Raw genomic sequence first — 26,239 nt, 5'->3', positions numbered from 1 at the left:
TTGTGTTTAATGTCGGTTAAATTACCCCCTGAGATGATGGGAAGGTGGTTTTGTGTGACGTTGCAGCTCATTTGACTAGTCAACATTGAGGTGGCATTCTAGCCGGCCCAAAGTTACAAAAATATCACAAAGTCACACATCACAAAAACTTCTTTGCACTAAAAGTCAGAAAGTTGTGTATTAGAGCCTCTAGTCCAAGAATTTATCATTCAAATCAACTATATAAAGATCACTCGTTTTTCTTCTATATGCCACTTATCTATCTTCAATAATAAAGCATGAATTGACTCCTTGGGTTCACCGCCGCTTATACAAACATGCAAAACACAGACGGATACAATGACAAATCCCGGTCCCTATATATGACCATTACACGAAAATGCCTTTCTGCACTCAGCTGAGCTGCTCAATCCCCCTTTGAAATCCCTCCCGTGTATATATTTAGCTTTGTACGTATACACGCCACCAGTAAACCACACACTCACACAGTGCATCTCATATACCAACGTACACGTACGTACCTACGGCGTCCTGCCATGTATGCATCAGGGGCCACGAGGATACGCGCTTCCTCCGGCGAAGTAATGCCCGTCCGTCGTCCGAAAGGGGGCGGAAGAGCTGCTCGAAGGGCCGCCGTAGGGGTGCTGTTGCTGCGACATGTACTCCATGGCCGGCGGCGTGGGCTTCCAGTGCCGCTTCCGCTGGTTGATGAACCAGTTGTTGATCTGCTTCGCGTCCAGCCCCGTCGACTCCGCCAGCGCCGCCTTCTCCAGCTCCTGCCGAGGCATGCACGCCATTAACTCCTGCAAAGATCTTGCACACACACACACACACACACACACACACACACACACACACACACACACAGAAAACGACGTGGAACGCATGACCGGTGTAGGTACGTACCGAGGGGTAGGGCCATCTGTAGTGCAGCTGCCACCAGTGCAGGAGCTTCTGGCGCGCGTCCCTCGGCAGCTTGCCTTTCTTCTTCTTCTTGGAGAGGTCCCTCCAGAGGCTGCTCAGGTAGCCGCTGTACTTGTTCAGGAGGTGGCTCTTGAGCTCCTTGTCCTCCGCGCAGTGGCTCGTGATCTCCGGCAGGCCGCCGACGTCGCCGATTTCTTGCTCGTCTTCGGAGGAACCGCCCCCTTCGTAGCTGTGGTCATCTGCTTTGTCACATTGGCAATCCAGCAAACAAGGATGTCAGATGAACTCGCGGCCGTCATCTCAGATGCTTGTATTGTAAGCAGCCCTTGCATCTTGTTCTTCCCGAATAGATCTAACACTGTTTTTGTGTGTGTGAAACATCTAACACTGTAAATTTGATCGTACTTGTTTCATAATTAATTATCTCAATTGTAGTACCATACCTGATCAATGTTTACCTTAATTAACTCGAGTACTTTTTTTGCATGGTAATACATGTCTTATTTATATTATAAGGATCACAATACAATCTACATACAAACCGATCTGAGAAAATTCGAGTAGCTCATAGTGTTGTTTAGCCTTCGGAGTTAATAATATACCCAGTATTTTCTCTATCTAAATAACTACGCCAAATTATTTTAGAGGACATACAACTAGGACTATGGCACATCATCAGGACTGACACATCACCGTAATTAGCTTAGCATTCAATTGCATGCATGCATGCGTGTCCCCAATATCAGGGTACACATCATGTATACATTATTAATCCAAATATCCATGCTCATACAATCAAACCCTATTAAAATATACTATAATTAATTCATGGTGCTACACAGGGGGTATCATCTAGTTGCTATAGCTCACTTGACCTAGAAATAGCTCTTTCTCATCAGTGATTTTCCACTTGATCCTTATACATATGTATAAATCTCATTGTTTAGATCGAGTGGAACTTAGCTAACTTAGCAATAGTTGTTTGTATTGCTAGTACTCTTAGAAACATCAAAACAGTATTAAATAGCTACTCATTGCATTTCAAATTAGTTAAAGCTACCTTTGTTCTAAGTCAAAGTTCTTCTTTAAGTTCCCCGTAAGAAAAATAAGTTAGATTTGATCAAGTCTCTACTAAAAAAAAGTAGCGTTCCTTTTCCCGCGAGGCTGAACTCTTCGACAACCCGTCCCCCCTCCCACCATGTCCCTCAAACGGTTTTTTTCATCCGCCGTGTCATATTTGACCGCACCTTCCAAGTACGCCGCTCAATCAAATTAATTTACTTACCTTTCACAGCACTACATCAACTCCATCTTAATTAACTTACCTTTTGCAATAACATGAAATTACGTTGCTCAATTCCACGCTATATTTCATCGCAGCTTCCCGTATGCCGCTCGATTACATTAATTTGCTTACCATGCATGAACCAGGCTACAAAATTATTGAGATAAAAATAATTCGATCCCCGTGGCAATGCACGGGCACGTACCTAGTGTATTGAAAAAATATTCTAGTATATAAAACATCAAATATATATAGTACAGAAATGTTTTTATGGGGAATCTAGTGAAACAATTTTTTTGTTGTTGATAGATGTTGGCATATTTTTCTGTATGCTTGGTCACACCTAAAGATGTTTGACTTATGACAAAGCTAGAACTCCAAGTAATTTGAATAGAGTGAGTTACATATTAGCTGCTTAGAAAAATTAGACGCATCAAATCAAGAAGGCGCCACCGTTTGTTTCGCTAGTTCCCCTGGCTCTCACAAGTTATATAGTGCCCAAAGACAAGGGAATCCTAGGAGTAAAGCTTGTTGTGTAGCTTAGTTATATGTTAGAATAGAGCGTCCTTGGTGATGGCATCAACACACTAGAAACATGTTGCACGATCGACCCCATAAATCCCCATCTTGGCGTGGTCGTCACAACCAACCACAGATGTACTCCCTCTGTTTCAAAATATAAGAATATTTTTAACACTATATTAGTGTCAAAAATGTTCTTATATTATGAGACGGAGGGAGTAGTATATATTTTCCAAAACTTGCAAGATGCATGAAACAGAATGCCTTTTCAAAGACCGGGAGGAAGATGATGTCGTTTGTGTACCTGTCTCCACACGTTTCTTTGGTTTATGTATATTCACGTCTGGTAGCTATGGCGAATTAATCACAAAAACATGTGGTTGCCCCACCCCAGGCTGCACACAGTCCTTGCACATATGTAACCAGCGCATCACGGGATCAATCAAAGTCACAAAGCACGGAGTAATTGGACATCAAGGCAGACGCGTGCAGCTAGCGCCACAGAGCAAACATCTGAATCAGGCGCCCACATGCAATTGCAGAAGGAAACCGCTTGTTGTGGCGACTGGCGACTCTGGCTAAGCGTAGCCACCTACGGACCAACCTACGTACCAAGTCAGAGCAATTAACTGCTGTCCCCCCTTGATGAACCCGTACGTCGTCGTCGACGTACGGCTACGACGACCGGCCGGCAGGCAGGCGCCAGACAAGGCCTAGTGAAATCGTGGTGGATCTACTGTACCATCTGTACCCTTCTCCTGCATGACGCTGTACGTTCCTCGTACCTTTGTCACGGTTGCTGGGCTCGCCATGCACGCTACATCAGATAGAAATTAGCTGGATCTCTCTCTCTCTCTCTCTCTCACACACACACACACACACATACACACACACACACACACATACTAGTAGGGTAATTAATTGTCACGGCTGGTGGGCTCGCCATGTACGCTAGTTCAGATACCCCTTGAAATTAGCTGGATCTCTCTCTTCTCTCTCTCTATAGTAGGGTAACTAATGACGCGTTTGGTTACTTTCTCGGTAGAGTCTGGCCCAATGGAGCCAGCCCCAGTGGAGCATGTTTCAGTGTATACAGGCTGCATCAAGCCCAAGTCGCATCCTCTTTGTAGTGTAAATTGCACTAGGCCGAACTTGTGTCCGGGAAAACGACCGATCTGGACGTTCCCCACGGGCCTGGCTGAAAGCGCTTTAAGTTTCGTGCGAGTCAGTTTCTGCATGCAGGCCAGGCAACCAAACAACTGAGTAATTAGCACGTTAGAACCTGGTTAGGCTTGATGCAGCCTATCAAATGCGTCCTAACTGTGCTAGCTGATGCAAGCTTGCAGCTAGCAACCTTTCACTTTTTGTGATCGCTGCAGCTACAAAACATTTGTTCTACTTTAATTCAAAGACAGGAGGAGTGTTGCATGTTTAGAAAAAAAAGATCGGGGCTCTAATTTAAGACCCGTGCCATCTTTGTGGATTAAACACGGTGTTGTCGTGTATTGTAGGACTATCAGACTAGTCATAGTGGAGAGTAACTTACACTAGTAACATACTCCCTCCGTTCCAAGTACAAAGTTGGGTCATCTATTTTGGAACGGAGGGAGTACATGCTATCCTAGACTATGTTATTATCTTTATAGTGGGTAGTGTCATGCAAAGCTTCATTTATTAGGTTATAGACTCATTTTGTCTTGGTACATGTGATGTTACTCATAGAAGTAACTAGCTAAGTTACTCAATTTACCTCTCTCCTCATTAACTCATTGCTATATAGGAAAATTTGCTGACTTGGACACGATGTTAATCTTGAAGTTACTCCCACTTTGGCCAGTCTCATGATAATACTGTAAGGAGAACATGCAAGTACCTAACTTATTTAAATGTTCCAACATGCATGTTTTTCAAGGTGCTTAACTATTTTGAAACATGAGTGCTTGATCTGGAAACAATGCTTACGATGTGCTTGTATATACCTTTTACTCGCGAAACCTTGAAAACTAGGACAAAGCAAGAGTTGAAGGTCGTATTTTAAACAAGATACCACCAAAATGTAAATAAACTAATACAAAATTATTTTTTATTGATCTTCTACCTACATGAATATAACATGAGTAGAAGAAATATGGATTACGCATTGAATGTGTTATGTGAACTTTATATGCAAGTTCTAGTTACAAGCTAGCTATTGGGAGTGTCCTCAGAAGTCTCACTCTATATGTCTAACATCTTATGGCTCTTTGGTGTAGAACTTGTTTTTTTAGGTAGTTATGTGTAGAACAAGTGACTGCCAAGTTCATATGTAGGCCTTATCAATAACAATAAAAAATTGGCTCCCTCGACACCCCCTTGACTTGCAAGACCTTAGTCTAATAGAATGGATTCATATCTACTCCATTGTACCCTTGTAAACAAATTTAAATTCCCTCTTGCAACAATGCAATGTCCCTAAGCTAAAAAGCCAATGCATTGTCCCACCGACCCCCGTGAGTGTGTTCTCTCCCCAAATCCATTTCCCATCGCGCCTCTTCCATATCAAACCTGCTCTTTGGTCATAATTAAACCCACCCCATTTCCACCTTCTTTGCTAGCTTAGCCACTATCGCACGCCACTTTCTAATGATAGCGGGCTAATTATATCCTCTTTTGGCATCAAATCACACATTTAGTGTTCTTCTCAACCATAGTCAGTGGGATGCCTAGCATCCATTGACATTTTTCAACTGTAAGTTGAAAGGACATACTTGCTCCTAAGTGGTTTTGTGTTAATTACAACATGATTAGTGATGCAACCAAGTGCTTGGGTTTATAAATAGTGTGTTGATACATTGTAAGGTAAGCAAGAATGGTCGGAGCCCCCCCCCCCTCGGAAAGTGAAAAGAGACGACTTCCCAATGAATTTCTACATCTTTGAGATATTAAGAAAGCCATACTATTAAAGAGGGCATGAGCTTTGGAGTAAGAGGTTGGAATCAACTCGCGTACTCATGTGAATATTGCACAACGAAACACACCCAGACTAAGAGAGAGCCCTTAAATTCCCCGTTTTGCAACTGTTCTATGTACCCTAGAACCTTCGGTCAGCCTCGGAGATACCCAAAAGCTTGCTACCCCTGAGTTGCAGCTCTCAGAAAAGCCTTAAGCCTGCCCGGGTACCGCCCGAAAACTCCGGGCTCCAAAATCTCTGGGTTGTCAAGAAGCATGCTACTCCTGAGTTGTAACTCTTTGGATAGCCCGAAGCATGTTCAGATGTTTCCTGGAGCCCCAGGGCACGTAGAATGACTGCATAACATTTTGAATTTGGGGCCACCTATATAAGCCCACCTTCTTTCCTATGAATAAGGTAACAAATCAAGTTCTTTTCCTCTATTAATGTGAATCTCAAATATTTGAGATCTCCTTCCCTAGTGCCTCAATCTTGCTCAAACTTTAGGGATAGCTAAAGGAGATCTTGATCTACAGTTTTACCAAAGGAAGGATTGAAGCTCCCCCCCTAGATCCTTGGTGGATATTTTACTCATGGAGTTTTTAGGGACTCCTTGATGGCTGGAGTCCTTCCGGAAGCTTCCTTGTTATGGTGTGCTCCGGATAAGTTTTTAAAGGTTTTGGTGGTCACCTCAAGACCGACCTCTAATGGATTGGGTTCCTTCCTTTGCTGGGAGACACAAGGAGATAGGGTGAGCCTACTCTGGCATTCGGGGAGCTTTGACCCTCGAACCCCTCCAACTTAGATTAGCACTCTCCCAAGAGTGTGGACTTCAGGATACATCCTAGTCTTCAACTTGTGATTAATCTATTTCCCACTCCTTTACTTTGTGCTTGTGCTTGCTAGCTAGCTGTTGCTCTTGCTTAACTGGTGTAACTAGATTTTCCTTGCAAATCTAGGAAACTTATTGATCCACACATATCATTAGAATTGTTAAGACAAGCTAAAAAATATTATAGTCTTCTATTCACCCCCACCTAACTCTAGTCGACCTCTTGATCCTTCCACAAGTTCCCCTTCCAACCTCCTCCCGAGTCCCCTAATGCAAAAATTGTGTAGTCATTTTTCCATTGAAGTGTGGCATCCAACTCACCATGAGGAATATGTATGTATATATGATTTATATGGTGGCACTAGCCATTGACTGGAAATGAATAATAATGACACCATTAAATGATCCTAGCACACAATCAAAAGGGTGGTAGCAAAAGGATTCTCAATTGATAACATAATAGTGACTGGTTTTGTTTTGATGGATTCTCTTTTGACCTAGATTTATCAAATTTAGAATATTCATAACAAACATTTGGCCGCTAGTCTTAGGAGATGAAAAATCCTGCATCGTCGAATGATGTAATAGGAGGAGCATGGGAGGAAGGAGAAGAATGAAGAAGATGGGTGGGGGTGGGGTGGGGGGTTGCAGAAAGAGAGGGAAAAGAGAAAGGAGAGAGATATAACCTCGACCAAGGAGGCCACCAAGGAAATTATGATTGGGACATGACAGGCAATGAGCTCTTCACTAGGCCTAAATGATGGCTAAGTTGGGGTGAATGCGAACCTACCTGACAGTGCCAATGGTGGAAATGTAATACTGTCGTGCCACCTAAGCAGGATGAGGTGGTGGTGGTAGAGGGAGGAGGGAATGGCGATGAGTCAATACGAGAGAGGTAGGTAGAAGAAGAATGCAATGGATGATGCTGGTGGAAGCGAGGCAGGGAGGAGGCATAATAAAGGGATGAAGATGTGTGACATGTCATGCATACGGAGAAGAGGGATGGTGGGTTCGTTTCGTGGCTTATACTAAGTCGAGGTGTCCACATGGTTCCACTCCATTATCAAATTTGTTAAATTCGACACCACCCCTTCTCTTTTCCGCACATGCATGGACACATGTATGCATCCAATTGACAATCCACATGGTTCCACTCCATTATACTAAGTCGAAGCATGATATGAGCAAGATTCTTTTGATTTTGAAAATCTTTAACTCTTAATCTATGCATCCAATTGACGATCCATTTGTACTATTGACTTCGTTGCAACGAGATCATCTTGAAAATTAGATCCCATGTTGAGGATATTTAGACAACTTTTTTTATGAGCAATTTTAGGTTCGAGTGACTAACTTGCTGGTTATAGGTAGATTACAACCACTTGGTTACCATGATATAATAATTTGGTTACCTAGTTATTAGCTGATATCATGTATTACTTGCTGACACTTGAATACCCACTCTAGATCTCCATAACATTGCAATGCCTAGACATATAAATTATCATGTGGTAAACAAATACTATTATCATGGTAACTGGTTGATGCTAACATGGCAACCAAGGTACAATAACATGAGTGCTACCGGCGACAAAGAATCGTCGAAACATGACAACTCGAAGCCCTCAATTCGAGAAGAACTCAGTGAGGAAGACATGCCGCTAATCAGATTAACAGTTTGTGTGATAAAAACATCTGAATGCTAATAGTTTATAATGATTATGGTGCCAGCAAAATTGATGCATGCATACACCTCCTCTCTCTACAGGAAAACAAGAGCACAGCACTGTAATAAAAGCAAAGATGCGTGTGCTACTTAGATTTGTTAGTAAATTAGATGCACAGGAATAACTCACTGCCACATGCATGGTTGTTGTTTGCATTTGCTCTGTATATTGACAAACGATCGTGTACTAGGTTCCCTGCTCTGCAATAGTCAGCACTGCCGTTCCCAATTTCTGAATCTGAAAAGCAAATAGTAGTTGTAACAAATGCGCATATACCTAGCGTAAACGACTCCATCTGCGCCTCCATGGCCCTGAAGAACTGGTCGGCTTCTTGGACTGGTCTCGTGAGCTCCTGCTTGTACCTGACCAGCACATCGCAGTAGGTCTCCTGTGCATGGGAAAAGCAAACATACTCATCTGTAAACCATACATAGATATGTCGTGTGCAGGCATACTATTCGTCTCATAGAATTCTGTAGCTACATCTGCTAAACATGTAGATTCTGAGTCACACAGATCAGCGAGGTGAAGCTTAGTATCATATGGAAAGTTATATATTCTCTTCTCCTCGCGAGCCTCCATGGAAGGTAGTAGTGTGGATTGTTAAGATGCCTATAGCTAATGGAGAGTTGGGATGGAGAAATTTCAAAATATTACCATGAACTCATCAAGTTCTGGGTCAGGCACCGGGTCTTGGCGCCGGTCGCCAGGATCTGAATCGAGGTCGCCGGCTAGGGCGGACAACCGGCCGACAATCTCCGGCGGGGCTCCGACCTTAGATAAGGCAAAATAAAGGAGCACTAATTTGCACAGGTACAGAGATGAACAGAATTTTTAAACAGAAAGCTAGAGAATAAGAAGAATCTCGCTGGTGATTTTGTGATGCAACAAACCATTAATCGCAATATTACATGCGTTCTTAGAACCCGGGAGGCCAGGACGTACGTACCTTCTGGCACTCTATGAAGGCTGTCAGGAGAGCAGGATAGAGAGGGTGCGACATGATCTTGGCTTTGACTGTATCCGTTCCCCTGTCATGGTTGGATTGTCTAGAAGGTTCAGGCGGCGCCGGCGCCGGCTCCGGCACTGGTGAGGTGGATGCCCCCGAGGTTGTGTTGTCTAAGGTGAGGTACAAGGGTGTGGAGGTGTTGGCCTTGGAGCCACTAGGAAGAAGGGGAAACTGATCCATGTTTGCGTACTTATCTTCTAGCTGATCCTAATTATCTAGCGAGGGGGTTAAGTGTGCAGGAACGGAAGGACAGGCCGACCCTAGCTAGGTCAAGGAAAAGCTGAGAGAGAGAGAGAGAGAGAGAGAGAGAGAGAGAGAGATCCAGGCACAGCACAGTTGGCCAGTAATCCAGATAAGAAAGGGGTGTCAATAATGGAAGGGAACAATTGTTGTTGTTAAGTGCATTGTGATTCAAGAAAAGGAATGGTTGTACGTTTATACCATACCATCAATACTAAAACCCACACATCAATCGGATATCATATTTTAACAATCCTACTCACATAAAAAGGTCATAAGTTTTGCCCGGCTCGAGCGAGGGAGGGACGATAACGGCGGCACGCCTTCGCTTCACTTCAATACTTGTAGAGTTCACTAGGTGGTGTACGGATCTGGATGTGATTTTTATTATTTCTAGTGTTCATTGTACTGTCATGGTTGAAGATTATAGATCGAAAGTTTTCTCGCAAAAAAGGTCACAAATAATTTTACTAAATATTTGTTGGTTTGTTTTAAACTTTTGAGACCTTTTGATTCTGATAACACACTTCCATCATTCTATATCTACGGCATATTAGGGTAACCTAAGAAATGCCCTAGAATTTCATTGTTAAACTTACATCCATGGCGAATATAATTTTCCATGAAAAATATTTGATTTGCAATGCCTAGAAATCTGACGTTCAATGGGTATTCGGGCAGTAACGGACTCAGAGATAAAATGGAGGGTGTGCACACTTTACAAAAAATTGAGGTCCATTTCAATTGGCTTTGCATGGGCCTTAAAAATCAGCTAATTATGACTACATGGTAAATAATTTCCCTAAATTCGGGGTGTGTCATGGCACCCGCTAGGCAAGCCACTATATTCGGTCCTATTGTATTTAGATATTAGACGGGACCTTAGAAGGATATAAATCTCAGTTGTTTTATGGACTCCACTACAAATCTGACGTCGGATTTTTGACCGTGGCAATCGAGCGTTTTTCATGGAAAATTATGTTCGTCCAGGATGGCAAGTTTAGTGGGCGAGCATGGCAAATCCGCCTCATTTCTTTTTTTGGCCGAAAATTGCCGTGCTTGCAAACTAAATTTGCCATAATCACGCCAATATAAATTGCCATGAAAAAGTGAGCTTTTCCATGCCTAAAAATTTGACGTCAGATTTTTAGTGGTTTTGTTAGTTTATTTAGTATTTCTACAGGTCGTAAATTTAGATCTCTTGGTCGTGATACTATATTGAATTTTATGCACAACTAGTTCATCCAAAAATGAAAATTGATGAAGAAAAAATATTTCAACATTGAAAAGTCTAAGCTCAATCTACATACTAAATACGAACATAATCACTCATCTATAGCATGTAATCCCTCCATTCTACAATGTAGTGCGAGCCGCGCTTCCCGAGATCTAAATTTGACTCTAAATTTAGTCAACAAAATCAACTGTGATGGGAGCAAAAATTATACCACTAAATTTGTATCGATAGTCAACAAGACTGACTACGATGGGAGGAAAAATTATACCATACAATTGAATTCATATCGAAAATACGAATTTCGTGGTATAATTTTTGCTCCTGTTGCAGTCGGTCTCGTTGGTTAAATTTATGGTCTAAATTAGATCTCGGAAAACATGGGCGCGCTACATTGTGGAATACAGGAAGTATATAATATGAAAAATATTCAGAAGTGTGATAGTACAATCTAAGTGTAAGTTAAACGTTGGTTATTGGGTGCAATTCGTATGTGGTCCTTACTCACTCATGTGGACTTCAGAGAGCTTATGATTATTGGATGCAACCGTTGGAAAACGGTAGCATAGGCACCGTAGCTAATAATAGGCTAGGTGTATAGGCACCGTAGCTTATTTTTTATCGCCGGATGTGGCACTTTTCAGTTCTATATATCACCGGTTGTGGCGCTTTTTAGATTTATTTTCTTTCGACTACTGCTCATTTCTATTTTTAGCCGATTCGGGTGGCGAGCTAATAATAGGCTAGGTGTATAGGCACCGTAGCTTATTTTTTATCGCCGGATGTGGCACTTTTCAGTTCTATATATCACCGGTTGTGGCGCTTTTTAGATTTATTTTCTTTCGACTACTGCTCATTTCATGAGTTTTTTGGATCTCATGACTTTGTTACGATATGCATCGATTGATGCAGAGGTCGAAGGTGATCCTCGTTTTCAAAAATTTCAGTTCTATATATCACCGGTTGTGGCGCTTTTTAGATTTATTTTCTTTCGACTACTGCTCATTTCAGTGGTTGAATAAAACTCCCCAGTTTATCCGCAACAAAAAAACACGATGGCAAAAGCTGAATTAGGGTTCAAACTGATGGCAAATGTGTAAACTTCTTTCCCTGGGGTGCCTTTCAGCCACTATGACCCTTTCGCTGTCAAGAAAAGGCCAGCACTGTAGAGATGGTAATAAATACCGCAACAGCAGTTCGGAAAGGCACCACACCTCAGCTAGAAGTTCACACCGCACCTCGTCGAGAAATGAAGCGCGCGCACTGCAGACGATGGAGACCTCACGGACATGGGAGCCGCCCAGGCCTCGTCGTACCGTCGAACAACAACAGATTATCGTCGGAAAAGATGGGATTATTTATGCCTTTCTTCGTTAGCTCATCCGTTTTTCTGCTCCACCTGCCGGCTGTCGCTGCCCGGCTGCAGTGCCGAGGTAGCTACAGCGGCGCCATTCATACGCGGACGGCGACCGGCCAATGGCACCGAGCCTTAGATTTATTAAGGTTGCGCTGCGACAGAGCCGAAACTATTTGGTCAGTCCATTGATTTTTCGTGATTGCGGCTTGCGGTTTTGGAGCTTCCCTGGATGTGTCGACGCCGGAGATGTGTATCCCCGCGGTATGCATGCCATTCGTGAAAATTTAATTAAAAAAAGAAACACTAACGCCCACATGTGTAGGCGTTTGCATCTTGCCCACACGCGTGGATCCACGTCCGTTTGTGATTGCACGAATCTTAGCATGTTTGTGGTGCCACGTAGGACTGGGCTGGTGTGCGGGCATTCTCATCCGGTCGTCCACATGTTCGTTTTCATCATACGGAGAAATCGGTGTGTGGGCGTTTAGCAGTTCGCCCACACAGGGGCTGGTGTGTGGGCATTTATCAGTTCGCCCACACGCCCGTTTCCTCTCCCACACTCAAAGCTGCAAGTTGCCATGTGTTTTGCAGGGTACATGGCAACTGTCCTGGTGTGCTTGTAAGCAGATGACAACTCTTTCTTTTACCCGAACATGTCAGTTGCCATGTGTTTTGTAGAGTACATGGCAACTGCCCTAGTGTGCTTGTAAGCAGATGGCAACTTTTTTTTTTACCCGAACATGTTTTTTTACCACGTCTCTTTTGTAGCACTACACGGCAAATGCCTAGTGTTACTAGGTGCCAACTCCTAAAATTTTCAAATCATGGCAACTATAGTAAACCAGACTATACATGACAACAGTTGTTGTTGTCCAAAAATGGCATCTGGCACTTGACCTGAGATGGCAACTGCAGTTGAGCAATCATGGCAACTGTAGTTGTCCGACATGGCAACTGTAGTTCAGTGACATGGCAACTGCAGTTAAACGAACATGGAAGAGAGGTCCGGACTATGGCAACTGCGGAGCGCGTGATGAATGTCAGTCGGGGGCGTGCGGGACCATGAGGCAGGAGGCCTGACGTACGGGCGTGTGGGCTTATCTATTTCGCCCACACGTAGACGTGTGAGAAGGACCGGGAGGAAAAAGGAAAGGCGTGTGGGCATTACTTGTTTTGCCCACACGTAGGCGTGTGGGCTAATCCGCTTAGACACCACACAAAATGTGTGGGCAGACCCCTTAACACCCACACGCGTGACAGTTATCGGTGTCCTTAAAAAATGTGTTTATAAGTTTTCAAATATTCAAATAAAAAATAGGCGCTGCTACGCGTCGCGTGAGCCATCGGATCTAGCAGATTGAGCGACCGAGCGCCATCTTCTATCATTGCAACACAGGACCTGTTGCAAGAAATTTCTGCAACAATGTCATGTTGCAGAAATTTTTACAGCATAGGTCAAGTTGTAGATTTTTTTTGCAAGACAAGTTTTGTTACAGTTTTTCTTTGTGCAACATGGGTCTTGTTGCAATTTTTTTTGCAACGGGGCCGCGGGGCAATGGCGACCGGAGCCGGCTGCAGAGGCTACCATGGCGGCAGGGGCGTCCCTAGGTGAGCCGATGTAGTGACAACATGTCTTGGGTGGTAGTGTCTGGCTAAGATCCGGCGACGTTCGCGGGTGGCCGTGCTTGGCCAGATTCGGCAATGGCGCGGCAGCCATCGGGTGCGTCCGGCGACAAGGAGTGGAGATGTGCTCTCCGGAAGTGTGAGGACAAAGTAACTGAGCCAATCCAGTAGTAGGGTGTCTCCACTGATGACGGGGAACGTATGTGGGGCGGCTGGCCTTGTGTCTAGTCTGTAACAATCCCCTTGTTGCGGTCAAAGTAATTGCAACTGGGGCCAAGTTGTAGACCTGAAATATGGGTTATCAGTTGTTTTTGAGCCATCTGATCAAACGAGACCCGACGATTATTAAGGCGGTGGACGCGCACAGAAAGATCAGCTGGCTGACTCCAAACATTTCCCTAAAATTATATAATTTGCTAAGTTATAGGAAATGGGTCCTGATATACCCAAATCCAATATAATGTAGGTGTGGGTGTAAGAACACCTGAAGTGTTTGGAGGCAACACTGCCTCCAAGTTGGGGTTCACATTGTTGTTTCTAAGGGTAACCAAAAACACTGCAATGTATAACATTGGAGTATAACCTCTAGAGCAGTCCCACATTTTTCTTTTACAATTAATCAAGCTGCCATGCCATTCACTTTGCAACTCGGAGGCTCAACAAAAGGGGTGCCATGTAGAAATGTATGATTGTCTTAATAGAAACAAAAGTTTGGAGGCAGCTCTAAACCAGGAGGCCATGTCAGGCATTTTTCTTTTAGGCTCACATTTGTAGTGTATGGAGACCTTCACTAAGAGGAGAGAGAGAGTGCTTAGAGGAAAGAAATGCATACACCACATATGCTGTAGTTGCCCTTTTAGGGCTCTATTGTATTCACATAATTATAAATGATATATGCATTTTATTTGTACAACTCAGTTATGAGTAGTATGCTCCATAATTAAAGAGTCATTTTACAGTGCATCCGGACGATATGGACCGTCCGTCGGAGCGAATTCGACGGTCCAGATCTGATGCAATACGCTAATGTCACGTGTATTATATCAGACCCCGAGGGGCATTTTCGGGAGAAAAAATATTTCGAACTGATCTGATTTTCCCTCCCAAATATTTCGAGGGTATTCTCAGTACGAATTTCAGGGCTATTTTCGGTTTGATCTTTATCCCGTTCGCTAGGGTTTATTCCTCGCCGCCTGGTACGTCCCCAATGTATCTATAATTTTTTATTGTTTCATGCTATTATATTATCAACCTTGGATGTTTTATATGCATTTGTATGCTATTTTATATGATTTTTGGGACTAACTTATTAACCCAGAGCCCAGTGCCAGTTTCTGTTTTTTCCTTGTTTTAGATTATCGCGGAAAAGGAAAATCAAATGGAGTCCAGTTGACCTGAAACTTCACGGAACTTATTTTTGAAAGGAAAGCAACCCGGGAGACTTGGAGTCCACGTCAAGGAAGCTTCGAGGAAGCCATGAGGTAGGGGGGCGTGCCCACCCCCCTGGGTGCGCCCTCCACCCTCATGGGCCCCTCGTGGCTCCCCTGACGTACAATAGATCGGGAGTTCCGCCGCCAGAAGTCTCCGTAGCCACCGAAAGCCAATCTAGACCCGTTCCGGCACCCTGCCGGAGGGGGAATCCCTCTCCGGTAGCCATCTTCATCATCCCGGTGCTCTCCATGACAAGGAGGGAGTAGTTCTCCCTCGGGGCTGAGGGTATGTACCGGTAGCTATGTGTTTGATCTCTCTCTCTCTCTCGTGTTCTTGAGGTGATACTATCTTGATGTATCGCGAGCTTTGCTATTATATTTGGATCCTATGATGTTTCTTCCCCCCTCTACTCTCTTGAAATGGATTGAGTTTCCCCTTTGAAGTTATCTTATCGGATTTAGTCTTTAAAGATTTGAGAACACTTGATGTATGTCTTGTTGTGCGTATCTGTGGTGACAATGGGATATCACGTGATTCACTTGATGTATGTTTTGGTGATCAACTTGCGGGTTCCGCCCATGAACCTATGCATAGGGGTTGGCACACGTTTTCATCGTGATTCTCCGGTAAGAACTTTGGGGCACTCTTTGAGGTTCTATGTGTTGGTTAAATAGATGAATCTGAGATTGTGTGATGCATATCGTATAATCATACCCACGGATACTTGAGGTGACATTGGAGTATCTAGGTGACATTAGGGTTTTGGTTGATTTGTGTCTTAAGGTGTTATTCTAGTATGAACTCTAGGGCTGTTTGTGACACTTATAGGAATAGCCCAACGGATTGATTGGAAAGAATAACTTTGAGGTGGTTTCGTACCCTACCATAATCTCTTCGTTTGTTCTCCGCTATTAGTGACTTTGGAGTGACTCTTTGTTGCATGTTTAGGGATAGTTATGTGATCCAATTATGTTATTATTGTTGAGAGAACTTGCACTAGTGAAAGTATGAACCCTAGGCCTTGTTTCAACGCATTGCAATACCGTTTACGCTCACTTTTATCATTAGTTAACTTGCTGTTTTTATATTTTCAGATTACAAAAACCTTTATCTACCATCCATATACCACTTGTATCACCATCTCTTCACCGAACTAGTGCACATATACAATTTACCATTGTATTGGGTGTGTTGGGGACACAAGAGACTCTTTGTTATTTGGTTGCAGGGTTGCTTGAGAGAGACCGTCTTCATCCTACGCCTCCTACGGATTGATAAACCTTAGGTCATCCACTCGAGGGAAATTTGCTACTGTCCTACAAACCTCTGAACTTGGAGGCCCAACAACGTCTACAAGAAGAAGGTTGTGTAGTAGACACCAAGCTCTTTTCTGGCGCTGTTGCCGGGGAGGTGAGTGCTTGAAGGTATACCTTTAGATCTTGCAATCGAGTCTTTTAGTTTCTTGTTTTATCACTAGTTTAGTTTATAAAAAGAAAATTACAAAAAATGGAATTAAGTTTGCCTCATACGCTTCATCTTTTTAATATCTTTTGTGAGTATGATGGACAGGAAAATTGTGCTCAAGTGCTAGAAGAAGAATGCATTATAATGTTTGGCACTAAATATTTGAATTATGAGCATGATTGCAATGTTGTTAGTATGAATTCCTTGAATATCCATGACGCTAATGATATGCGAAGCCACAAGCTTGGGGAAGCTATGTTTGATGAAGATGATATTTTTTGTCCCCCAAGTTTTTATGAGCAAATTTATTATGATGAAAGCATGCCTCCTATTTATGATGATTATATTGATGAAAGTGGATTTGGATAGGTCATGACTTTATTTTGTGATGAATCCACTATTCTGGAAGAGGTTCCAATTGATTATGAGAACAAAGTTGCTATCTATGATGATTATTGTGATGACTTGTATGCTATAAAGAATAACGATATCCATGAAACTTGTCATCATGATTTTAGTTTTCAATTGGATTATGCCTCACATGATAATTATTTTGTTGAGTTTGCTCCCACTATTATTCATGAGAAGAATTTTGCTTGTGTCAAGAGTAATAAAATTTCTATGCTTGTAGATCATGAAAAGAATGCTTTAGGTGCTGGTTATATTGTTGAATTCATTCATGATGCTACTGAAAATTATTATGAGGGAGGAATATATGCTTGTAGGAATTGCAATAATATCAAGTTTCCTCTCTATGTGCTTAAAGTTTGAGGTTATGCTTGTTTTACCTTCCTATGCAAGTTAATTCTTGTTCTCACAAGTTGTCTGCTCACAAAATCCCTATGCATAGGAAGTGGGTTAGACTTAAATGTGCTAGTCATATTCTTCTTGATGCTCTCTTTATGTTACAATTCTTATCTTTTATGTGAGCATCATTGAAATCATCATGCCTAGCTAGGGGCGTTAAACGATAGCGCTTGTTGGGAGGCAACCCAATTTTAATTTTATTCCTTGCTTTTTGCTCCTGTTTAGTAATAAATAATTTATATAGCCTCTGTTTTAGTTGTGTTTTTTGTGTTTAATTAGTGTTTGTACCAAGTATAACCGTTGGGAAGACTTGGGGAAAGTCTTTGTGATCATGCTATAAAAAGCAGAAACTTTAGCGCTTACGAGAATTGCTGCCAGTTTGTATTGGAGAGTGCTATTGAGTTTATTATTTTTGCATATGATTAATAGACAAATTACTCAGGTCCACCAATTTATTTGAGAATTTTATGAGTTCCAGAAAAGTATACGTTTGATCCAGATTACTACAGACTGTTCTGTTTTTGACAGATTCTGTTTTCGATGTGTTGTTTGCTTATTTTGATGAATCTATGAGTAGTATCGGAGGGTATGAACCATATATAAGTTGGAATACAGTAGATATTACACCAATATGAATTTAGAATGAGTTCACAACAGTACCTAAGTGGTGATTTATTTTCTTATACTAATGGAACTTACGAGTTTTCTGTTAAGTTTTGTGTTGTGAAGTTTTCAAGTTTTGGGTAAAGATTCGATGGACTATGGAATAGGGAGTGGCAAGAGACTAAGCTTGGGAATGCCCAAGGCACCCCAAGGTAATATTCAAGTAAAACCAAAATCCTAAGCTTGGGGATGCCCCAGAAGGCATCCCCTCTTTCGTCTTCGTTCATCGGTAACTTTACTTGGAGCTATATTTTTATTCGCCACATGATATGTGTTTTGCTTGGAGCGTCTTTTTATTTTATTTTGTTTTGCTTGCTGTTTGAATAAAATACCAAGATATGAAATTATTAAATGTTAGAGAGTCTTCACATAGTTGCATAATTATTCGACTACTCATTGAGCTTCACTTATATCTTTCGGAGTAGTTTGTTGTTGCTCTAGTGCTTCACTCATATCATTTTAGAGCACGGTGGTAGTTTTATTTTATAGAAATTAATGAACTCTCATGCTTCACTTATATTATTTTGAGAGTCCTTTAGAACATCATGGTAATTTGCTTTGGTTATGAAATTAGTCCTAATATGATGGGCATCCAAGAGGGATATAATAAAAAATTTCATATAAAGTGCATTGAATACTATGAGAAGTTTGATACTTGATGATTGTTTTGAGATATGAAGGTGGTAATATTAGAGTATGCTAGTTGAGTAGTTGTGAATTTGATAAATACTTGTTCTAAAGTTTGTGATTCCCATAGCATGCACGTATGGTGAACCGTTATGCAATGAAGTCGGAGCATGATTTATTTATTGATTGCCTTCCTTATGAGTGGCGGTCGGGGACGAGCGATGGTCTTTTCCTATCAATCTATCCCCCTAGGAGCATGCGCGTAGTACTTTGTTTCGATAACTAATAGATTTTTGCAATATGTATGTGAGTTCTTTATGACTAATGTTGAGTCCATGGATTATACGCACTCTCACCCTTCCACCATTGCTATCCTCTCTAGTACCGCGTAACTTCCGCCGGTACCATAAACCCACCATACACCTTCCTCAAAACAGCCACCATACCTACCTATTATGGCATTTCCATAGCCATTCCGAGATATATTTCCATGCAACTTTCCACCGTTCCGCTTATTATGACACGCTTCATCATTGTCATATTGCTTTGCATGATCATGTAGTTGACATCATATTTGTGGCAAAGCCACCGTTCATAATTCTTTCACACATGTCACTCATGAGTCATTGCACATCCCGGTACACCGCCGGAGGCATTCATATAGAGTCATATCTTGTTCTAAGAATCGAGTTGTAATTCTTGAGTTGTAAGTAATAAAAGTGTGATGATCTTCATTATTAGAGCATTGTCCCGAGTGAGGAAAGGATGATGGAGACCATGATTCCCCCACAAGTCGGGATGAGACTCCGGACGAAAAAAGAGAGGCCAAAGAAGCCCAAAAAAAAAAAAGAGGCCATAAAAAAAGAGAAGGCCCAAATAAAAAAATAAAAAAATGAGAGAAAAAGAGAGAAGGGGCAATGCTACTATCCTTTTACCACACTTGTGCTTCAAAGTAGCACCATGATCTTCATGATAGAGAGTCTCCTATGTTGTCACTTTCATATACTAGTGGGAATCTTTCATTATAGAACTTGGCTTGTATATTCCAATGATGGGCTTCCTCAAAATGCCCTAGGTCTTCGTGAGCAAGCAAGTTGGACGCACACCCACTAGTTTCTTTTGTTGAGCTTTCATACATTTATAGCTCTAGTGCATCCGTTGCATGGCAATCCCTACTCACTCACATTGATATATATTGATGGGCATCTCCATAGCCCGTTGATATGCCTAGTTGATGTGAGACTATCTTCTCCTTTTTGTCTTCTCCACAACCACCATTCTATTCCACCTATAGTGCTATGTCCATGGCTCACGCTCATGTATTGTGTGAAGATTGAAAAGTTTGAGAACACCAAAAGTATGAAACAATTGCTTGGCTTGTCATCGGGGTTGAGCATGATTTGAATACGTTGTGTGGTGAAGATGGAGCATAGCCAGACTATATGATTTTCTAGGGATAACTTTATTTGGCCATGTTATTTTGAAGAGACATAATTGCTTGGTTAGTATGCTTGAAGTATTATTATTTTTATGTCAATATTAAACTTTTGTCTTGAATCTTATGGATCTGAATATTCTTGCCACAATAAAGAGAATTACATGGATAAATATGTTAGGTAGCATTCCACATAAAAAATTCTGTTTTTATCATTTACCTACTCGAGGACGAGCACGAATTAAGCTTGGGGATGCTGATACGTCTCCAACGTATCTATAATTTTTGATTGTTCCATGCTATTATATTACCAACCTTGGATGTTTTATATGCATTTATATGCTATTTTATATGATTTTTGGGACTAACTTATTAACCCAGAGCCCAGTGCCAGCTTTTGTTTTTTCCTTGTTTTAGATTATCGCAGAAAAGGAAAATCAAACGGAGTCCAATTGACCTGAAACTTCACGGAACTAATTTTTAGAAGGAAAGCAACCCGAGAGACTTGGAGTCCACGTCAAGGAAGCTTCGAGGAAGCCACAAGGTAGGGGGTGCGCCCACCCCCCTGGGCGCGCCCTCCACCCTCATGGGCCCCTCGTGGCTCCCCTGATGTACTTCTTACACCTATATATATATATCCATATACCCTAAAATGATCGGGGAGCACAATAGATCGGGAGTTTCGCCGCCAGAAGCCTCCGTAGCCACCGAAAGCCAATCTAGACCCGTTCCGGCACCCTGCTGGAGGGGGAATCCCTCTCCGGTGGCCATCTTCATCATCCCCGTGCTCTCCATGACGAGGAGGGAGTAGTTCTCCCTCGGGGCTGAGGGTATGTACCAGTAGCTATGTGTTTGATCTCTCTCTCTCTCTCGTGTTCTTGAGGTGATACGATCTTAATGTATCGCGAGCTTTGCTATTATATTTGGATCCTATGATGTTTCTTCCCCCCTCTACTCTCTTGTAATGGATTGAGTTTCTCCTTTGAAGTTATCTTATCGGATTTAGTCTTTAAAGATTTGAGAACACTTGATGTATGTCTTGCCGTGCGTATCTGTGGTGACAATGGGATATCACGTGATTCACTTGATGTATGTTTTGGTGATCAACTTGCGGGTTCCGCCCATGAATCTGTGCATAGGGGTTGGCACACGTTTTCGTCGTGATTCTCTAGTAAGAACTTTGGGGCACTCTTTGAGGTTCTATGTGTTGGTTGAATAGATGAATCTTAGATTGTGCGATGCATATCGTATAATCATACCCACGGATACTTGAGGTGACATTGGAGTATCTAGGTGACATTAGGTTTTGGTTGATTTGTCTTAAGGTGTTATTCTAGTACGAACTCTAGGGCTGTTTGTGACACTTATAGGAATATCCCAACGGATTGATTGGAAAGAATAACTTTGAGCTGGTTTCATACCCTACCATAATCTCTTCGTTTGTTCTCCGCTATTAGTGACTTTGGAGTGACACTTTGTTGCATGTTGAGGGATAGTTATGTGATCCAATTATGTTATTATTGTTGAGAGAACTTGCACTAGTGAAAGTATGAACCCTAGGCCTTGTTTCAACGCATTGCAATACCGTTTACGCTCACTTTTATCATTAGTTACCTTGCTGTTTTTATATTTTCAGATTACAAAAACCTTTATCTACCATCCATATACCACTTGTATCACCATCTCTTCACCGAACTAGTGCACCTATACAATTTACCATTGTATTGGGTGTGTTGGGGACACAAGCGACTCTTTGTTATTTGGTTGCAGGGTTGCTTGAGTGAGACCATCTTCATCCTACACCTCCTACGGATTGATAAACCTTAGGTCGCCCACTTGAGGGAAATTTGCTACTGTCCTACAAACCTCTGCACTTGGAGGCCCAACAACGTGTACAAGAAGAAGGTTGTGTAGTAGACATCACCGCCGCTATGGTTTTAATCATTGCCGACAGGATCTAGCCGCTCGTCGCGACCCCTCCCTCCCTCGTCACCGGCAGGATCTAGCCGCGCGACGTGGCCCCTCCCTTCCTCCACCCCAATTCCCTTGCGATTTCGCACCACCTTTTCAATGAACACGAGAGGAGGCCCACTGCCCTCCCCGCGGCGGCCGCCGGCGAAGAGTCGGCGCCATCCTACCTCCCAGTCCTCCATGCGGGTGCCTATAGCCACAAGGTTATAGGCAACCTCTTTCCCACACCCCAATTGGTTATTTGCGTCCTCTACATATCATTTCTCAGCCATGGCTGCAGCTTTGATCTGGCCATGCATCTCATCCGATGGCAAGGTGGTTGGGTATGGATCATGTTCTGCGGGACTAGATGAAGCCGGCCGCCGGCCTCGACGGCCAGCTGATACGTCTCCAACGTATCTATAATTTTTGATTGCTCCATGCTATGTTATCTACTGTTTTGGGCAATATTGGGCTTTACTATCCACTTTTATATTATTTTTGGGACTAACCTATTAACCGTAGGGCCAGCCCAGAATTGTTGTTTTTTTGCCTATTTCAGTGTTTCGAAGAAAAGGAATACCAAACGTAGTCGAAACGGAATGAAATAAACTGGAGAAGTTATTTGTGGAAGGAAAGCTACTGGAAAAGCTTGGAGTGCACGTCAGGAAAGAAGGGAGGTGCCCACGAGGGTGGGGGGCGCGCCCCCGGCCTTGTGCCCCCCTTCGGTCCACCGACGTGCTTCTTTCACCCATATATACCTAAGTATCCTAAAACTTCCAGAACACACAATAGATCGGGAGTTCCGCTGCCAGAAGCCTCCGTAGCGACAAAAACCAATCTAGACCCGTTCCGGCACCCTGCCGGAGGGGGCAATCCTTCTCCGGCGGCCATCTTCATCATCCCGGTGCCCTCCATGACAAGGAGGGAGTAGTTCTCCCTTGGGGCTGAGGGTATGTACCAGTAGCTATGTGTTTGATCTCTCTCTCTCTCTCTCTCTCTCGTGTTCTTGAGATGATACGATCTTGATGTATCGCGAGCTTTGCTATTATATTTGGATCCTATGATGTATCTTCCCCCTCTACTCTCTTGTAATGAATTGAGTTTCCCCTTTGAAGTAATCTTATCAGATTGAGTCTTTAAAGATTTGAGAACACTTGATGTATGTCTTGCCGTGCGTATCTGTGGTGACAATGGGATATCACGTGATTCACTTGATGTATGTTTTGGTGACCAACTTGCGGGTTCCACCCATGAACCTATGCATAGGGGTTGGCACACGTTTTCGTCGTGATTCTCCGGTAGGAACTTTGGGGCACTCTTTGAGGTCCTTTGTGTTGGTTGAATAGATGAATCTGAGATTGTGTGATGCATATCGTATAATCATACCCACGGATACTTGAGGTGACATTGGAGTATCTAGGTGACATTAGGGTTTTGGTTGATTTGTGTCTTAAGGTGTTATTCTAGTACGAACTCTAGGGCTGTTTGTGACACTTAGGAATAGCCCAACGGATTGATTGGAAAGAATAACTTTGAGGTGGTTTCGTACCCTGCCATAATCTCTTCGTTCGTTCTCCGCTATTAGTAACTTTGGAGTGACTCTTTGTTGCATGTTGAGGGATAGTTATGTGATCCAATTATGATATCATTGTTGAGGGAACTTACACTAGTGAAAGTATGAACCCTAGGCCTTATTTCCTATCATTGCAATACCGTTTACGCTCACTTTTATCATTAGTTACCTTGCTGTTTTTATATTTTCAGATTACAAAAACTATTATCTACCTTCCATATACCACTTGTATCACCATCTCTTCGCCGAACTAGTGCACCTATACAATTTACCATTGTATTGAGTGTGTTGGGGACACAAGAGACTCTTTGTTATTTGGTTGCAGGGTTGCTTGAGAGAGACCATTTTCAACCTACGCCTCCTACGGATTGATAAACCTTAGGTCATCCACTTGAGGGAAATTTTCTACTGTCCTACAAACCTCTGCACTTGGAGGCCCAACAATGTCTACAAGAAGAAGGTTGTGTAGTAGACATCAAGCTCTTTTCTGGCGCCGTTGCCGGGGAGTTGAGTGCTTGAAGGTATATCTTTAGATCTTGCAATCGAGTCTTTTAGTTTCTTGTTTTATCACTAGTTTAGTTTATAAAAGAAAACTATAAAAAATGGAATTGAGTTTACCTCATACGCTTCATATTTTTAATATCTTTCGTAAGTATGATGGAAAGGATAATTGTGCTCAAGTGCTAGAAGAAGAAATCTATAAAATGTTTGGCACTAAATATTTGAATGATGAGCATGATTGCAATGTTGTTAGTATGAATTCCTTGAATATCCATGATGCTAATGATATGCAAAGCCACAAGCTTTGGGAAGCTATGTTTGATGAAGATGATATTTTTTGTCCCCCAAGTTTTGATGAGCAAATTTATTATGATGAAAGCATGCCTCCTATCTATGATGATTATTGTGATGACACGTATGCTTTAAAGAATAATGATAACAATGAAACTTGTCATCTTGATTTCAATTTTCAATCCCATGATAGTTACTTTGTTGAGTTTGCTCCCACTACTATTCCGAATGAGAAGAATTTTGCTTATGTGGAGAGTAGTAAATTTTCTATGCTTGTAGATCATGAAAAGAATGCTTTATGTGATAGTTATATTGTTGAATTAATTCATGATGCTACTGAAAATTATTATGAGGGAGGAATATATGCTTATAGGAATTGCAATAATATCAAGTTTCCTCTCTATGTGCTTAAAGTTATGAAGTTATGCTTGTTTTACCTTCCTATGCAAGTTGATTCTTGTTCCCACAAGTTGTTTGCTCACAAAATTCCTATGCATAGGAAGTGGGTTAGACTTAAATGTGCTAGTCATATTCTTCCTGATGATCTCTTTATATTTGAATTCTTATCTTTTATGTGGGCATCGTTGAAATCATCATGCCTAGCTAGGGGCATTAAACGATAGCGCTTGTTGGGAGGCAACCCAATTTTATTTTTGTTCCTTGCTTTTTGTTCCTGTTTAGTAATAAATAATTCATCTAGCCTCTGTTTAGATGTGGTTTTATGCTTTTAATTAGTGTTTGTGCCAAGTAGAACCTTTGGGAAGACTTGGGGAAAGTCTTGTTGATCATGCTGTAAAAAAACAGAAACTTTAGCGCTCACGAGAATTGCTGCCATTTTTATTTGGAAAGTGATATTTAGTTAATTCTTTTTGCAGATGATTAATATATGAATTCCTCATGTCCATCAGTTTATTTTAGCATTTTTGGGGTTCCCGATATTGCGCTAGATACAGATTACTACAGACTGTTCTGTTGTTGACAGATTCTGTTTTGCGTGTGTTGTTTGCTTATTTTGATGAATCTATGGCTAGTAAAATAGTTTATGAACCATAGAGAAGTTGTAATACAGTAGGTATAACACCCATATAAATAAAGAATGATTTCATTACAGTACCTTGAATTGGTCTTTTGTTTTCCTTCGCTAACGGAGCTCACGAGTTTTCTACTTTAAGTTTTGTGTTGTGAAGTTTTCAAGTTTTGGGTAAGGATTCGATGGACTATGGAATAAGGAGTGGAAAGAGCCTAAGATTGGGAATGACCAAGGAACCCCAAGGTAATATTCAAGGATAGCCAAGAGCCTAAGCTTGGGGATGCCCCGGAAGGCATCCCCTCTTTCGTCTTCGTTCATCAGTAACTTTACTTGGAGCTGTATTTTTATTCGCCACATGATATGTTTTTTGCTTGGAGCATCAATTTATTTTGTTAGTATTTTCTTTCTGTTATTTAGAACAATGTTTTGCATCTTTCATTTCAATAAAAGTGGCATTGATAGCCTCCACTATGCCTATGTTACAAGTATACCTATTGCTGTTTGAAAACAGAAAGTTTACCGCTGTTGCAATAATTCCCTAGAAAAGTCAGAATGTGATAAAATGTTGAAACCTTTTGAATATCAAGATCTGGTAAATTTACTACAGTGGGAATTTTATTTCATAATTTTTTGAGCTAGGGAAGTATGGATGTTGCAGCATTCTTTACAGACTATCCTGTTTAGGCAGATTGCTGTTATGTTTGCATTGTTTGCATATGTTTGCTTCTTTAATGATTCTATTTGAGGATAGGAATATTAAATATGCAGAGGCATTTAGTATG

The 26,239-nt window shown here is 41.9% G+C and overlaps 1 protein-coding gene across 1 annotated transcript; it reads right to left on the bottom strand.

The window, feature by feature from the left end:
• Positions 1-255: 255 nt before the first annotated feature.
• LOC125553391 (homeobox protein knotted-1-like 4) lies at positions 256-9,408 on the bottom strand. The gene is made up of 5 exons (XM_048717178.1): positions 9,169-9,408; positions 8,877-8,993; positions 8,496-8,607; positions 907-1,163; positions 256-776 (listed from the first exon to the last, which is right to left on the bottom strand). Exons 1-5 carry the CDS (start codon positions 9,406-9,408, stop codon positions 546-548), a joined length of 957 nt encoding a protein of 318 aa, XP_048573135.1. The 3' UTR covers positions 256-545.
• Between the last annotated feature and the right edge of the window lie 16,831 nt (positions 9,409-26,239).

This window comes from Triticum urartu, chromosome 4 (assembly GCF_003073215.2).
Source record: "Triticum urartu cultivar G1812 chromosome 4, Tu2.1, whole genome shotgun sequence".
NCBI lineage: Eukaryota > Viridiplantae > Streptophyta > Magnoliopsida > Poales > Poaceae > Triticum > Triticum urartu.
This window is presented reverse-complemented; position numbering and strand designations above follow the sequence as displayed.